The sequence below is a fragment of the Protopterus annectens genome, chromosome 4.part1, assembly GCF_019279795.1.
Source record: "Protopterus annectens isolate FY-2018-M chromosome 4.part1, PAN1.0, whole genome shotgun sequence".
NCBI classification, from domain to species: domain Eukaryota; kingdom Metazoa; phylum Chordata; order Ceratodontiformes; family Protopteridae; genus Protopterus; species Protopterus annectens.
Window position 1 is genome coordinate 567,160,954 of NC_056734.1, and position 16,809 is coordinate 567,177,762.

At 39.0% G+C, this 16,809-nt stretch overlaps 1 protein-coding gene across 5 annotated transcripts in view; it reads left to right on the forward strand.

Annotated features, from left to right (window-relative positions):
• MFN1 (mitofusin 1) overlaps positions 1 to 13,161 on the forward strand; it is a 1,379,005-nt gene extending 1,365,844 nt beyond the window's left edge. For all 5 annotated transcript variants that reach the window (XM_044070376.1, XM_044070375.1, XM_044070373.1 and 2 more), the window contains exon 19: positions 12,275 to 13,161. In XM_044070376.1, coding sequence (XP_043926311.1) covers positions 12,275 to 12,356 — 82 coding nt within the window. In that variant the 3' untranslated portion in view covers positions 12,357 to 13,161. The remainder of the gene's footprint in view (positions 1 to 12,274) is intronic.
• The last annotated feature ends 3,648 nt before the right edge of the window (positions 13,162 to 16,809 follow it).

Consider the following 16,809-nt stretch of genomic DNA (forward strand, 5'->3'; position numbering starts at 1 on the left):
ATGACTCAAAGTAAGTCTTGTTGACAAGCTATCCCTTCCTGCCTACAAACAGTTAAAATAGTGATAAATACAATATAAATTCAAATAAAACTTCTCTTACCAGTCATCTCCACAGTAAATCACAAACCAAGGTAGGATTGTTTAGATATGCTCAGGATTTTCCTCTCTGCGGTCTGTGTGAGTTTATAGCTGTCTAAGGCCCTTAGGGTAGCTAGATCTTGCCTGTCTAAAACCTCTCCCTTTCTAACAGCCAACAGTGAAATTAAAGGTAAAACAACAAAATATGAATCCAGGTAAGTCTTGTTAACAAGCTATCCTTTCCTACTTACAAACAGTTAACAGTGATAATAAATACAATATAAATTCAAATAAAACATTCAAAATGACTTTTTATAACTATAAAGGAATGCAATTTAGCCATCCTGCAAGTTTCCTAGTTGAAGTTGTTGGTAAGCTGTTAGTAAGTGTTTCACATTTTGCAGATGTAAGGTTGACAGGTAGAGCTGCTTTAGTTTCATAGTTTCATAGTTTAGTACTAGGCTATCTGCCCTGGGGCATTTGTAAGCCTAGCCGTAGTGATGTGGCTTTCGCCACCCCATGAAATGGTACAAAAATGTACAGAATAGATTTAGAATACTGTGCCTCTGTCTAGTAGTGACACAGTGAAGGTCCCCTTATATAATAGAATTAGTTTACTGTGCCCCTGTCTAGTAGTGACACAGATGTGACCCCTGGGGTAAACTTACGATCTCCAATCCACTCATCAAGATTTCTCTTGAAGAGAGTTAGTGAGGGGCTCTGCCTAACATGAACTGGGATTCTGTTCCAGAGCATGGGAAGCCTCTGGGTTATGAATCTATCCCTCCAGCATGTCCTATTCATACTTGTGCCGAGGTTTAAGTCTTTAGCTTTCGTGGTTCTGATGGATTTGGATTTTTTGAGGTGGAGCATGTCCATCAGTTCCTGATTGGACATGGCCTTGTACGTCAGGCACAGATCACCTCTGAGCAGGCAGTATGCTACTGAATAGAGCTGGAGTTTCTTTAGTCTGGCGGAATAAGACATATGTTGGAGACCCTTGATCCTCTTGGTGAGGTACTTTTGTGGTCTCACCAGCTGTTGCAAATGCCGGGTGAGGTACATACCAAATGGGGCATTGTACTCAATCGTGGGTCTGATGAGGGAGGAGTATAGGGGTACAATGACATCCTTGGATCTGGATGTGAATCCCTTCATGATAAGGTGTGCAAGGTAGAATGTCTTTCTAACCACTTTGGCAACGTGGGTGTCAAATGAGAGGTCGCTGTCGACTTGGGTCCCTAGGTCTCTGATTACTTTTTCCGTACTCAGTGGGTTGCTGTCTATGTGATAATTTGTGGGTACTTTGTTTTTCCCAAAGGGGATGACTATACATTTTTTGGCATTTAGTTTAAGGCCATGACTCCGGCACCAGTTGTCCGTTTCTGTGAGGCCTTTTTGTAGGAAGTATGTGTCCTCTGGTGTATCGACTATGGCGCCAAGTGTGCAGTCATCTGCGAACTTTGTCAGCCACCACCCTCCCATGTTTGCTTTAACATCTGAGAAATAAATGCCGAACAAGAGGGGTCCCAGGACAGATCCCTGTGGGACACCACTTGTAACTGGCTTTGAGTCTGACATTGCTCCAGCGATTTTAACTTTATGGGTTCTGTCCTTTAGCCAGTTTGCAACCCATCTAGTGACATAAGGGTGTACATTTAAGCTGTTGAGCTTATCTATGATGCCTGAGTGGAGTATTGTGTTGAAGGCCTTAGCCAAGTCCAGGTAGGCTGTATGGACTGCTTTGCCTTCATCAATGGCTCTAGTGACTGTTTCGAAAAAGTCAACCAGGTTCAAAAGGCAGGATCTGCCCTTTACAAAGCCGAACTGGGTGGGATCAAGTGTCTGTAGGTCCCCAATGTCTCTGTTTGAGTTCCATAATGATTCTTTCCATAGCTTTGCAGACCAGGCTGGTTAAGCTTATGGGGCGGTAGTTCCCAGGGTCTGTAGAGGTGCCCCCTTTGTTGAGTGGGACCACTGTTGCTGTACGCCAGTGTTCAGGTACATATCCTGTAGTAAGGCTAAGGTTAAATAGCATTTTTATGTGTGGGTTTAGCTCCTTTTGGAGTTCACGTAGCACGCAACCCGGGATGCCGTCAGGTCCCATTGATGCTGTGTTTTTAGCTTTGCTGTGGGCGGCTCTCACCTGGACATCTGAGATGACAGGGAGATTACATTTAGCTGGGATAAGTATTTCTTCTTTTGGGGGTGAGGGAGGGGAGAAATTTGCACTGAACCTGTCAGCCAGAATGTTGGCAATATCTGTGGGTTCAGTGTATTTTTTGTTGTTGTGAACTAACTCTGAGCATATCTGAGGGTTTCCGCCCAGGTTTCTAACATAGCTGAAGAAGGCTTTGTGGTTATCTTTAGTGTCCTTAGTGATTTTTCTCTCAAAGTTGGCCTTGGATATTTTTATGAGAGAACGTAGTTTTCTGCTAGTGTTGATCAGAGATGTCTTCCCTTTATGGGATTTTGCTCTGTCATGCAGTAGCTTCCTTCTTTTGTTATACAGTTTGTTAATGGCTGAGGTCCACCAGACAGGACGCTTGTCTTTGGTGGAGAGGGTCTCGGATTTATTTGGGATTGCATGATCCATGCATTCTTGGAGATGTCCATAGAAGGCATTTGTGAAGGATTCAGCATTGTGGGATGTGGTATCCACTGGCCCAGTGGGCTTAAAGGATACCATCTCAGTCTTAAGAAGAGTGAAGTCTGCTTTTGAGAAGTTTTTCACTGTGGTCTTTTGTGCTGGGGGTGGAGGTGGGATATGTATATCCAGGGTGATTAGTTTGTGGTCAGATCTCACTAGTAAGGGGTATACCTCCGGTGTGGAGCATTTTGTCCCCATGTTTGTGATGATCAGGTCTAGTATATTATCTCCCCTAGTGGGAGAGGTGACTAGTTGTTCCAGTGCATTTGAATTTATGAATTCCAGGAACCTTTGGGCTAGGGTGTTAGGGCTAGAATAATGTACCCAATCTATGTTAGGGTAGTTGAAGTCTCCCAGTATGATGGTATTTTGTGTTGCATTCATATCTTCCAATGTCTTCAGGAAGGCTGAATGGGGTTCCTGAGATTGGGAGGGTGGTCTGTAACATGCTACCAGTTGTATAGCAGTTTTGCCTATGGTTAGTTGCACCTGTATGGTCTCCGATGCTTCATGTGTTGCTACTAACCTGGAGGTGTGGGTGTCCTTGATGAATATGGACACTCCCCCTCCCTTTGTGGTTCGGCCTGGGTTTTGGGGCCGAAAAGCATGATACGAGGTATAGCCTGGTAGCGCTGGGGTGCTCTCAGGAGCCTTGAACCAGGTTTCAGTTACTGCACAGACGTCGATGTTCTCCATACCGAGGAGTGCATCGAGTGCCTGCATCTTGAGATTTAGACTTCTGGCGTTGAGCAGCATTACCCTTAGTTTTTTTCCATTTTTGTTTTCTAAGGAGGTGGGTTTGTCTTTTGAGCCTTGCCTAAAAAAGGCACTATGGGGGTGGCAAGAGCCTTAGCCAATATCCGAAAGCCCAGTGGTGACAGGTGCAAGCCGTCCCTTGCGAAGCAGCGTGGCTTGCCCAACATGTCATCCCAAGCAGACAGACATTGGATCCCCTTAGAATGACACCAGTACTTGAGCCAATTATTAAAGCTGATCATCTTGTCTTTGTATTGTGGCATCATTCTTGGTGAGGGCAAGATGCTGCTCAGGGTCAGGGTCATACCAGCCTGGGCTACATAATCAGAGAACTCCTCTATGTCTCTTTTCATGTAGTCCAGGGAGGTACATCTCAGGTCATTCACGCCAGTATGGACAATGACGGAGTCATATTTGTACTTGCTTTGGAGTGACCTGAGTGCGTGTGTTATGTGGCGGATCCTAGCTCCCGATAGGCAGCTCACAGTCACCCTCTCCTTGTTCAGCCTGGTAAGCGGGACATCAGCGTGTCTGACTATAGAGTCACCTATTACTAGTGTATCAGGCATGGTGTTTGGCCTTAAGGGCTGTGATTGATTGACACACTGATTTATTGAAGTATGTGTTGCATGTGTTTTGTTTTGAGGTGGTGGATTTTTGGATGTCTGCTTTGGGAGCCTCTGTTGTTTTGGTAAGTTTTTTATTAGAGCCTCCGAGTATGTCTTTGTGTTTTTATGTGTTTGGTTTGCAGTTGTGGTAGGTCTATGTGGGACTGGGTTTGTTGTGTGTGTGGTTACCATCTCCTCCTGTCAGGTCATGCCAGCCCTGAGTTGAGAGAGTTCAGCCGCCAGTTTGGCTATATAGTTGCATCTCTCACATGTATTTGTGTTTGTTGGGAGGAGGGGGTTGTCTGTGTACATGAGACAATTGTAGCATTGTCTCAAGATACCCAGATTAACCAGCTGAACTGGAGAGGACACCAGTAATCTACCACTCGACATGCTAGAACAGTATAAGGGAGTGCTGTGCCTTTAAGGGAAGTGGATATTCACAGGGGTGGTAGGTGGATGTAGTGCTTACTTTAGTATGAGAGTGCTTACTTAGTAGAGAAGTTTTGAGAACAAGTGCTAGGCTTATAATATAGCGAGTAGTCTGATTATACTAAGAGTAGAGCTTCCTTAAGGGAAAACTTGAAGAGCACACTTGGCGGAGCCAGAAGAAGTTTAACCTTGTTTAACCAGCGCTGCGCTATGCGCACAATTGCGCAAAGCCGCACAAACGCGGATTTTAAACAGGGAACTTCAAAAGAGCTAGAAATGGCCCAAAACAACCAATTACTACAGCTCTTGTGCTGAGGTCACTTCCTACAGGGACAGGTAGGCTGTTCAAGGCTCCCCACTCCCACTGGTGAGCAAAGAAACTTCCTTCTATCCAAGTAAGGTAATGGACAACACAGGAACTACACCACAGCCCAGAATACAGCAAAGCCTGTAAACTGGTCTAAACTAGTCGAGGAGAGACGGGAAAACAAGGATTATTTTTTTGTTTTTTTTGTTTTTAGATAGAAAACACACAGAAAATGCAGAAACAGTAATAAATCAGTTACACAGGCTAGCACACTTTAGTGGGCAGCCTCAACAGTTAAATTAAACAAACAAACAAACTTTCGACCAATTTCGACTAAAATGTAACTTTAAGTGCAGATATTAAATAATGCAGCAAACAGCTAAAAAACAGTTTAAGTTTGTTTAGGGTAAGCTAGAGAAGGTATTTCAAGTAAAAAAAAACAGCAAAGATACTTAAATCAAGAAAGTAGTCGCTTTTCTGAGTTCTCTAGCTAGGACCACTCTGCAGGACCACAAGGAGCCTGTCTGAGTAGTATAGCCAGAAAAAACCGCCCAGAGGCGTATTTTAAACAGGGAACTTCAAAAGAGCTAGAAATGGTCCAAAACAACCAATTACTACAGCTCTTGTGCTGAGGTCACTTCCTACAGGGACAGGTAGGATGCTCAAGGCTCCCCACTCCCACTGGTGAGCAAAGAAACTTCCTTCTATCCAAGTAAGGTAATGGACAACACAGGAACTACACCACAGCCCAGAATACAGCAAAGCCTGTAAACTGGTCTAAACTAGTCGAGGAGAGGTGGGAAAACAAGGATTATTTTTTTGTTTTTTTTGTTTTTAGATAGAAAACACACAGAAAATGCAGAAACAGTAATAAATCAGTTACACAGGCTAGCACACTTTAGTGGGCAACCTCAACAGTTAAATTAAACAAACAAACAAACTTTCGACCAGTTTCGACTAAAATGCAACTTTAAGTGCAGATATTAAATAATGCAGCAAACAGCTTCACTTAATTAGGGCAGAGGTACATTTTATGGTCCTACTTCCAAGATAGGGGTAGGGCTTATTTGTTATTGACTTGATAAAGTGATTTGGTATTTACATATTTGTTTTATTATTTTACTTATTTATTGACATTTGATTGCTGGGAAAGTCTGACTGGGTAGGCTGTCTCCAGACCAGTCATTTGTGTAACTGAACACTTTACAGGTTTAGTTGATAAAGGAGAGGATGTGGAGGGGGTTTTATTTATTTATTTATTTGACATTTGTTAACCAGTTTGGTCTGACTGGGCAAGATGCCCTTTTTCAGCAGAGACCCAAGGAGAAACACTTCATTACAGAATTTAGCAAATACAGTGATAAATACAAAACTTAAAGGAAAAGTGTAATTACATTTTGTACAGAGTAACTAAAGTGTTGCAAAAAGCAAAGAAAATACATTTTAGTAAATCTTAGGTATATTACACTAAAATTTGAAAGTCAAAGGATTAAAACAAAATTGGGATTGGAGAGTTCAGCAGGATAGACATTGTATTGAAGTGCAAGAGGAGGATTAAGGAACTTGAGAAACTGAAGCGGAAATTGGAAGGAAATTAGTGGTGAAGGGGGAAACTAGCTGGTAGAGAGATTAGAGTTAAATAACGGAGATGAGGTAGAAAAGAATAGGGAGGCTATGTCAAATGAGAGAGAGGCAAGGGGGAGGATGGTCAAGTGGGGTCATTGCAGGAGAAGATCTAAGAGGTATGCAGGAATTCCTTTAACGCTATTTTAAAACTGTGGGTGTCATCAAGTGTGTGTGTATATGTAGAGGAAGTTTGTTCCAAGTAGAGGTGACCGAGTAGCTATAGTGTATCTTACCAATGGATTTGTTAGGTTTGGAGATGCACAATAGTAGTTGGTCACAGCTACTTAGGTTATGCTTAGGGATATAGGAGGAGATAAGATTAGTCAGAGATGGACATGCAGGAGTATGGAGAACGATAGAGTGGGCCAGATTGAGTTGTGGCAGGATGATCTGGTGTTGGAGTTCAAGCCAGTGTAGTTTTTTTTTAGGGAAAGGCAGTGGTGTGTTCGATAAGGGTGATTACTGGCGAATCATGCTATTTTATTATAGGTGTGTTCAAGCTTGGTAGTCAGATTCTTTTGTAGGTGGGTGAATAAAGGGGCAACGTACAGAAGTGTGGGAAGTAGGTATGCTTGTGCTAAGGACAGTTTACATCCTGGAGTTAGGAATCTTTTGTTCCTGTATAACAGTCCAAGTTTTTGGTGAGTTTTTTTTATACAGTTATTAATGTGGATGCCAAATTTAAGTTCATCATCAGTGTAAACTCTGAGGAGTTTAGTATGTGATTCGACTTTAATGGAAGTGTTATTTTGGGAGGAGATGGAAAAGGAGGTTTTGAGATGTTGGAGAGATTTAGGGGGAAGAGTAAAAGTTTAGTTTTGTTAAGGTTAACTAGTAATTGATTAACAGTGAGCCATTTTTCCACTGAATGCAGAGATTCTTGAGTGAGGGAGAGAAGATGAGGAACATTGTCAGATGTAGAGATATTAGTTGAGTCATCAGCATATTGAATCAGAGTAGATTGAGGACAGGAAAGGTAGAAGTTGTTAGTAAAGATGTTGAATAAGAGGGGCCCAAGGATGGAGCCTCGTGGGCACTCCAGTATGAATAGAGAGGAAAGGGGAAGAAGAAGAGAGCCATTTAACAGATTGTAGCCGATCAGATAGATAACTAGAGAACCAGTTAAGAGAGGAGCTACAGAGGTTAAGGGAGGAAAATTTGGAGAGAAGGAGTTGATGGGAAACAGTATCAAAGGCTTTAGAGAGGTCAAGAAACAGGCAAGAGACTAACTTGTTATTATCAAGAGATGAGGCAGTTGAGTGAGTAAAATATATAAAGGCAGTAGTAATGCTGTGATGAGGTCTAAAGCTGTGTTGTATAGGGATGAGGAGGTTTTCTTGGGTGAGATAAAAAATGAGCTGTCTGTGTACATATTTTTCGAGAATTTTAGAAAGGGGGGAAAGAATAGCAATGGCTAAAGTTTGAAGGGTCAGTGGAGTTTCCTCCTTTGTGTAGGGGTAAAATATAATTTTTTTTCCAGACAGCAGGGACAACAGCCTCCTTGACTGAGCGATTGATGAGTATGGAGACAGGGTAGGCAATAGAAGAAGCCACTAACTTAAGATAGTAAGGTGGCAGGTTGTCAGTGGAGGAGGAGCAGGGTTTAAGTTTATTGAGAAGCAATCGGATAGTTGAGGTGGGGATGGATTTAATTGAGAAAGGAGTGGAATGAAGAGGTGGTGGGGATGTCAGGGATAAAGGTAGCATTGGGTTTAAGTAAGTTCTGTTTGAGTTAATAAAGGAGGAATTCAGAAGGGTGGGGAGAGGGGTTACCAGGGTATAGAATATTGTTGATAGTGGACCAGAATTTCGGGGGTCGGTATGAGGGGTTTTTTTTTTTTTTTTTTTGGTGGTTGAGGTAAAAAGTTTTTTTTGTCAATGTAGATTTGTTTTTTAGCAAGGTTTCTAAGTTCTCAATAAAGCTGGAGATTTGAGGTAGTTTTGTGCGTATTCCAGGATTTCCAAGCACAGTCTCTTTTCTGGATGAGGGAGAGACCGTCCTTGGTGATCCACGGAGCATATCTAGATTTAACTCTTATTTTTCTGATGGGGGCCAAGGAGTTGAGAATATTGAGAAATAAGTTGTTAAATTTTAGAACAGCTTCTTCAAGTGGGAGATTATAAAGGAAGGACCAATTAATTGCAAAGAGAATGTGATTGAATATAATTGGGTCAATGTTGGAAAGATTACGGCAGTCACTATAAGTGTGAGATTTAATAGCATGGGAGGAGTAGAGCTGAATAGAAGTTTGGAGGTGATCACTAAGTGAGTCAGGTAGTGTAGTGGGATTATGATAGTGGTTAGGATGAGAGGTAAGAATCCAATCCAAAATAGAGCTGGAGTTAGATTTGGAGTTTATGCGGGTAGGAGGAGTTATAAGTTGTGAAAAAGAAAATAGGTTGATGCTAGAGTTAGGAGAGATAGAGCAGAGAGAATTCCAGTCAATGCTTACATCACCTAGAATGATGATCTCATATGAGATAGTTTGAGAGATCCAAGCAAGGAATAGTTTGAGGGTAGGAATATTGTCACCGGGAGGTATATAAATAGAGGCAATTGCTATTTTCATTTGTTTGTTTAAGTTGCAATTAACAATGAGTATTTCAGCTGGGTGAAAGCATGGAGGGGTGATGGGAAAAGGGTGAAGGGAGAGCTGATCTGAGTATAGAAGAGCCACTCTTCCGCCTTTTCTTAAAGGCCTGTCTTGGCAGAAGATATTGTAGCCAGGGGGTAAGATTATCTTTTAGTTTTGTGAGATTTTAGCCAAGATTCAGAGATGGAGAGAATATCGGAGGAATAAAGTGAAAGCCAGGAATGGAGTTCAGAGACTTTGTTTTGGATACTTCGGATGTTGAGAGCCATAATTTTAAGAATTTTAGTAGATTGAGTAGTGAGAAGTTGAGAAATAGTTTGAGAAGAGGAAGGAGTTACAGTGGGGGAGAGATGAGTAGGGTGAGTGTCAGGAGCTGGGTTTGGATTGGGATGAATATCACCAGAGCAAAGTAGATAGTTTAAAAAGAAGGGGGAACAGGAGTTGCTAGAATAGAGGTAGTCGGGTCTAAGTTTGGATTTTGGGGGAAGATAATAAGCTGTGGGGTATTTAATTTTAAAGAGGTAGGCATTGTGATGAGGAAAAAGAGAGGGTGATAAAGGGAAAGAATGTGGAGTTGGGAAATGACATGTTGGCGATGGAGTATGGCTGTGATGGAGGTAAGATAGTGTATGATGGAGGGATGTGGAGATAGAATGGAAGGTTAGGAGTGTGGTTAGGAGTATAAAGGTTGGAGTAGATGTAGCATGTTAGAAAGAGATAGGAGAGGTGGTAAGAGGATAGTAGGTGGGTGAAAAAGGTGGCATGGGGAATGGAATGTAGAGTGCAATGTGGATTAGGGCAAAGAAGAGTTGGGGAGTATGTGGAAGAGACTTAGGAGGATTGGGAAGTGTTTGAAATTGAAAGGGAGGTAGAGGATAGTAGTAGAGAAGAAAAGTAGTGCAGGCAGGTGAGTGGGAGGAGGAGCTTGGAGGAAGTAGAGGGGGAGGGGGGAAATTAGGGGGAGTAACCAAGGTTAAGTATAAATGTAATTGGAATGGGGGTTTGTGGGAATGGGGGTAGGTAGAGTAGAGGTGTGGAGTGAGCCCGAGCACAGCGGGGCTACACCGGCCTTGGGGAGGCAAGGAGAATGAGTGAACAATCGGTTGAAAAAGGGTATACAGGTGAGTAGTAGGGAAGAGAGGAGAGAATAAAGCAGATTACGTTGGAAGTGAACAGCGTTTAGACAGGCAGAAAGGGAGGGATAGGGTTGAGTAAATACAGATAGCAGAGTGAGCTTAAGTTTACAAGTGGTTTGAGCAAGAGAAAGAAAATAAAAGCAAAAGGGGAGGGCAAGTTAAAAGGCAAACAGAATGTTGAGGCAGAAAGAGCCTCTTAGAGAGCAGTTCTGATGGCAGTTTAGCAGCACAGTTGATTCAGAGCTACATATTACTGATAAATTAAGCAAACAGGAGCTTTGAAATTCTTAAAGCATGTACATATTAAGTTCTTCTTATTCTTTTATTTAAAAAAATGCAGAAGGGAATTCAAGTGAGACCTCTGGTAGTCCGTACAGCTGAAATGTCTGAAATCTCCGAAGGGGAATCACAGGACACTTAAATGCAGGCAGCTGGACAAGGGAGAGAGCAGGAATTACGTTTCCAAAAAACAAAACTGGGCTAGCCTAGAAATGAAAGGATAGAGGGTAAGAGAGTGGGTGAGAAAGTGAATGGAAAAGAGAGGGGTATCAGCATATAAAAAGCTAGAATACCCCTAAATTAACAGTATGCAATGCAATACAGGCTTAATAAAACAAAACAAGTAGGTTTCTAGCAAGCAAACAACTAAATTCTCAGTGTGCAATGTAATAGAGGTTTAAAAATTCAACATGAGCAGGTTTGTAGCAAACAATCACTTTAAATGATATCCACTGTAAAAAATCTAAGAACAAATTAAGTTAATCTAGTAATCTAACTGAAACTAGGATCTCAAAGTTAAGCACTCTAACTGGCTTTTAGGTACAAAAATGGATTCTCACAAGCTTATTACACAAAAAGGAGAAACAATGCTGCAGTTGTTGCACATAACTCGGAAACTACTATCACGGGAAAACGTAGTGCAGTAAAATAATGTCAGAACCTGAGGTAATAGCAGTTAAGTGGTTCAAAACAACTAGCAACACTGTAAACGTTAGATTAAGACACATACAGAAAAGCAGTTGTCGCCTCACAGTAAGACGTTGTCCGGTTCGATTCTCAGCTAGAGCGTCTTGTGCGTGGAGACATGCATGAATGGGCATACCTTCGTTAAAGGTTGTGCATCAGGGCTGGTAACTCGGCACATAAAAATCAACTACCAATCATTAGCGGACCGGAGTTCCACTGTGGCGACCCCTAACCGGGAAAAGCCGAAAGACGCAACAACAACAGAAAAGCAGTCATTAAGTACAATCTAGGCAAATGGCTGTAAATGACTGTAGAAGAACAGGGACATGCTTTTTTTGTTTAAATAGTTGATTAAAGTCATTTAGTCATTCTCTGCTAATTAGAAGTATTTCTGTGTTAGAGATTACAATATATGAGTTGTTTCTGCAGATGTATTTATTGACATTTGATTAACAAAAAAGTCAGACAGACTGGGTAATCCAACTGTGTGTGAACTGGCTGCTTATTATAGAACAGAAGTGATTTTTATACTGATTAAGCAAATTTAAGTTGATGCAAGAATGCTGAGGACTATGGTTTTAATTTTGAGTTATATGCAGTTTCTTTAATATGAATAATCAGTAATGTAATTCTATCCTGAGCATATCTAAACAATTCTACCTTAGTTTGTGATTTACTGCGGAGTTGACTGGTAAAATCTAAGCTAATTTTGCTAACTGATGAACATGATATACACAAAAAAAAAAAAATCAAAGTTTTGTACATTATGTTCAGGTGTCCAGATATGTAGGCTGTCCCTCAGCTAAAGGTCCACTCATGAAGTATGCTTCACAGTGTTTTTGACTGCATTCCACTGTACTGAATGTTGCACTAGCCATTGTTGCTGTTACTGAGCATTTGATCAAAAAGACAACTGTTTTATAGTTTTTTTCCCTTTGAGTTTTAAACCTTTACACTATAAAAACATCCAGATACCAGTATATAACATATACATTCTGCTTTTATAACTAGTCTTGCCTTCAGTAGTAATGTGATCTGGGGATCAAGTACATGGTATGAGACAGTTTCTGATGTGTCATTCTGTTTCCTTTCTTGTGACTCTCTCTTTTTGTATTTTACAGGAGCAAAGCAAGTTTGCTGGAAGGGGAGCTGGATATTTTCACAAAGGAGTACCTACTGCAACATAGTCAACTCAGACTTTAAAGAAACCTTAATTCCAACTTTCACTACATTCATCATTGAGCAGAAATTCAAGAAACAGTTCTATACATTGTGCAGGGGTAGCAACATTTAATTTTGTTTTCCCAGTTCTGTAAATTTGTCACTCAACTGTGACAAAAATGCTCTTAGTGTTCTAAAGAATACTAGAATGCTGAAAGTCTGTTCCACTTTTTGGAACGTTTTAACTATCAATTGGTGCACATGTTGAGTTATGCGATGAATTCAAGATGGTGCTAAATTTTCTTTGTTAACTAATTCTTAAGTCACAGTATATTGTATTTAAGAACAGAATATGATGAACAAATTGTAGTTTATGAATTTCAGGACAGACTTTCAGAAAAATGGAGTTAGTTACTTGCTGTTCTTTCATTTTTCAGATTAAAATGTACATGGTGCAGTCTTTCTTCTTTTTAGACGTTCAATGAAATTGACAGGTGATCTCAAAATAAATTGTATTTGCTTTAATGTGCTGGCAGTTTGTAAAACTGGCAGCAAAAAATGCTGAATGTGTTTCAAGAATCCATACGATTTTTCAAATGATTAATGGGAAGCTCGCTTAAGGTACAAGAACAGTATAATTTTGTGTGGAAGACATTATTGAATTGCAAAATACAAGAATTTTTTCAAAGAAACAAAGTCTTGTCTATTTCAAAATATAATTTAAATATATTCGTATTTACCTTAGAAGAAACAGAAACTGCTTGCTGTTTGCTTTTTTTCTATGTTAACAGAATGCAACATGCAAATATGAATAAATCAATGTAATAAACCATACTGTTTTATGGCATTACACCACATTGGAGTGGTCCCATTATCTACTTTACTCTATGCATAGACTAGGGTAACAAATCCTTTATCTGCTTTACTCACTACATAGACTTGGGTACATAACAAGTGGCCACCCCGTGCACCCTTATTAGTAACATAACAGTAGTCCAATGCACTATTATAAGTTATTTCCTTTGCACTGTACACAGTGTTTCATGTGCCTTTCTGGTACATTGCCATTTCATGGAGGAATGTTTAGGACACCTTCATCCTTCAGCTTATATATCCTTTACCTTGCTGTATTACATTGACCGAGTGTCTGTCCTGGCATAAAATTACATGTGAAGATCTGCATTCCAGTTGTCAGCTCAGCATGACACAGTAAATATGTATATGTTAGAAACTTAAGTTCGTCACAGGACACTAAGTAGCCATTAATTTTAGGGAAACAGTTTGTTGAGCTACAATTAACAGAGGTGAGGTCACCATTGCTGGCACAGTCATTTTTCAAGCATGCATTTTCTCTTAGTCTTCTTTCCATTTCCCTTTCATATGTTCAAGCAAGTTTAAAAAAGGTCAAAAGCTGTGTATAGGGTAAATATTAAAACAAAATTCACAGTGGAGTAATGCTATAACTCCTTGTTGCACAATTATCCATTATACCTTAATTGATTCTTTCACTTGCTTTGTAGGTGTTATCACCATACACCTGACTGTCACATCTAAAGGTTGAAAACAAAGTTTGGGATGTGATTTATTTGCCATCCTGTTTCCTCCAAAACATACTCCTCAGGGGGCAGCCAAGGCACATCAGGGCCACTCCTTAATGTATTTTTTTTCTTACGGTCTCTGAAACGTCATGTAAAGATAACCAACAATAAGAGCACCAAAGTTGCGAGTCCTCAGAATAAGTTTAATAGAATAAATGTTGAGCGCTTTCATCAAAAGGTTTGACTTCTTCAGAACAAAGAAACTATTCACAAAATCAAGTTTAAATATACAATACTAGTTAACTATCGGTTCAACTCTAACCAATACTGCTAAAGAATGTTTTCAGTTCATAAATATTAATAAGAAAAATCCAAATACTTAAAAACTTTAAAAGGGGGACAATTATTACAAAGAACCATATCATGTTATTGAACAATACTTTTGAAAAAAGAACTTTCAATATATACAAATATTGTTGTATTATTGACCTGAGTTTTAAAAACATACATTCGCTGTTATGTATAGAACATAAAACTCTTTAATTGGATAAATACTGGGATTACTATGGGCATACAAACTTCTCTAACTGAATTTTTTAGAAGGATATATTGTATTGATATTATCGAATATGCATAAAATGTATATAAAAAAGAATTTTTAACATGTATGTTATTTCAACAAGTGCTATAAATTATAACACTGTTAAACTTGTTCTGCCTTCTCTTTTAAAATGGACAGTATGGTTAGATGCTCATTTAATCCTGGTGGAAAATCTGCACCTAATCTTAACTGCCATAACAATTCTTTTTTATATAAAACATTTTGCCAATCACCCCCTCTCACTTCCACATGTACAAAGTCAAGGATGGCCAATTTAAAACCTACAAAACTCATACATGACATGCTGTGTTTATATAAAGCATTAGTCTCTTTTTTGGTTCTTATGTCATATAAATGTTCGTATATCCTGGTCTTAAATAGCCTCTCTGTCTTTCCTACATAAAATGAAGGACAAGTATTACACTTGGCTATATATACCAGTTTACTAGAAGAACAGTTACCACTTTTTAAAAAAATAATACTTTTATTCTGATTATCAATTTTAATGGAGCTATCTTGTAGGATATACAGACAATAAGAACATCTACCACAAGGTTTGCTTCCACCCGTTTTCACTTGTATACCTTGGGATGTATTACCCCTCTCTAATATTGATTTTAAATTGGGTCCTACTTTTGTAGAGAATACAGGTTTGTCACCCAATAATCAAAATACTTCACTATTGGTTTTAAAAATGTTCCAGTTTTTCATTAGTATTCCCTTAATTTGAGAGTACAGAGGACTGTACTGTATCACACAGGCTTGTTGGAAATCAATTTGATTTTTTGCTTCAGAACTAATCAATAAATTATTAGTAGATTTAATCCCCTTGCCAAGCAAAGGCATATATTTCTTGCCCCATTCACCTAGAACATTTGCAAGTATAGGATCTATAAACTCACTAGGGTAACCTCTTTCTAAAAACACATCCTTCAGGAAATCAAACTCCCTAATCACATCACTTTTTAAGGATGTCATCCTGGCAATTCTAATAGCCTGGCCTTTAATAATGCTTTTTTTTCTGGAAAGTATGGTGATGGCTATTAAAATGTAGATAGTTATTACAAAATGTATTCTTCCGGTAGATTCTGGAAAATATCTATCTTGAGCTTTAATTATCTTGGTATCCAAGAAGTTGATCTCTTGCTCATGAAATTCAAAGGTAAATTTTAAAAAATCAGTAGTTTTGTTTAAATATTGTATAAATGAGGGTATGGTATCTGAACTCCCTTTCCATAAAGTAAATATATCATCCAAGAATCCACCGTAAAATAATATATTGGACAAGAGCTCACTTTGAAAAACATGATTATTTTCCCACCCTAATAGAACCAAATTTGCATATAGGGGGGCGCAAGCTGCCCCCATAGCGATTCCTTTTAGTTGTTGAAAGTATTCCCCCCTCAGAATAGATATAATTATTTTCCAATATAAGACCCATAAGTTCACATATCAATAGAATTTCATCAGAAGTAAGAGAAGAACTAGCAAAAAGCACTTATTCAAAAAACTTCAAACCTTCTTGTTTTGGTATACATGAAAATAAGTCCTGGACATCTATTGTTAGAAATAAGCATTTGGAACACCACAATTCCTTTTTCATTTGTCCAAGAAAGTCCCATGATTCCTTTAATAAATGTGGAAACTTTTCCACAATGTGTTTTAAATTTTTGTCTATATATACTGCTAAATTATGTGTTTTAGAGCCTGCAGGCTGCTACAATTGGCCTAAAGGGTGGTTTTTGTAAGTTCTTGTGTATTTTAGGTATACCAAAAAAAAACGGTATTTTAGGATGTTTATTCAAAAGAAAGTCATAATTATTTTGAGATATCCTTTGGTCCATACGATATTCATACAAATAACTATCTAACCTTGTATGAGATGTGAATCTCATTTTTTGAACATAAAGAATAATTTTCAGCATTAAACAAAATATCCTGCATAACATTAGTATAATCTTCTGAATTGTATAATATAATCCCTCCACCTTTGTCAGGTGTCATGATACGTATTCTCTTGTCTTCTCTTAAAGTTTTTATCAAGTTTCTTTCCTCCTGATTTAAATTTGAGAAGATTTTCTTTTTCTCTCCCCATGCCCTATATATGTCTTCCTTCACTATTTTTTCAAAAGCAGTAATAAGTGGATGTAAAGGGGGATTAAAAATACTGCTTTTTTAGGAATTTCTTTAGATTTAGTTTTAATTGTTTTGTCTGAAAACATAATGTTCAAATTTAATTTTCTCAAATATAGTTGTAAATCCACCATCACAGTAGCTATATCAGGTGTTTTAGTAGGAACAAACTTGAATCCCTTGAAGAACAGAGAAAAAAACTCTTTAGTAATAGTAATCCCAG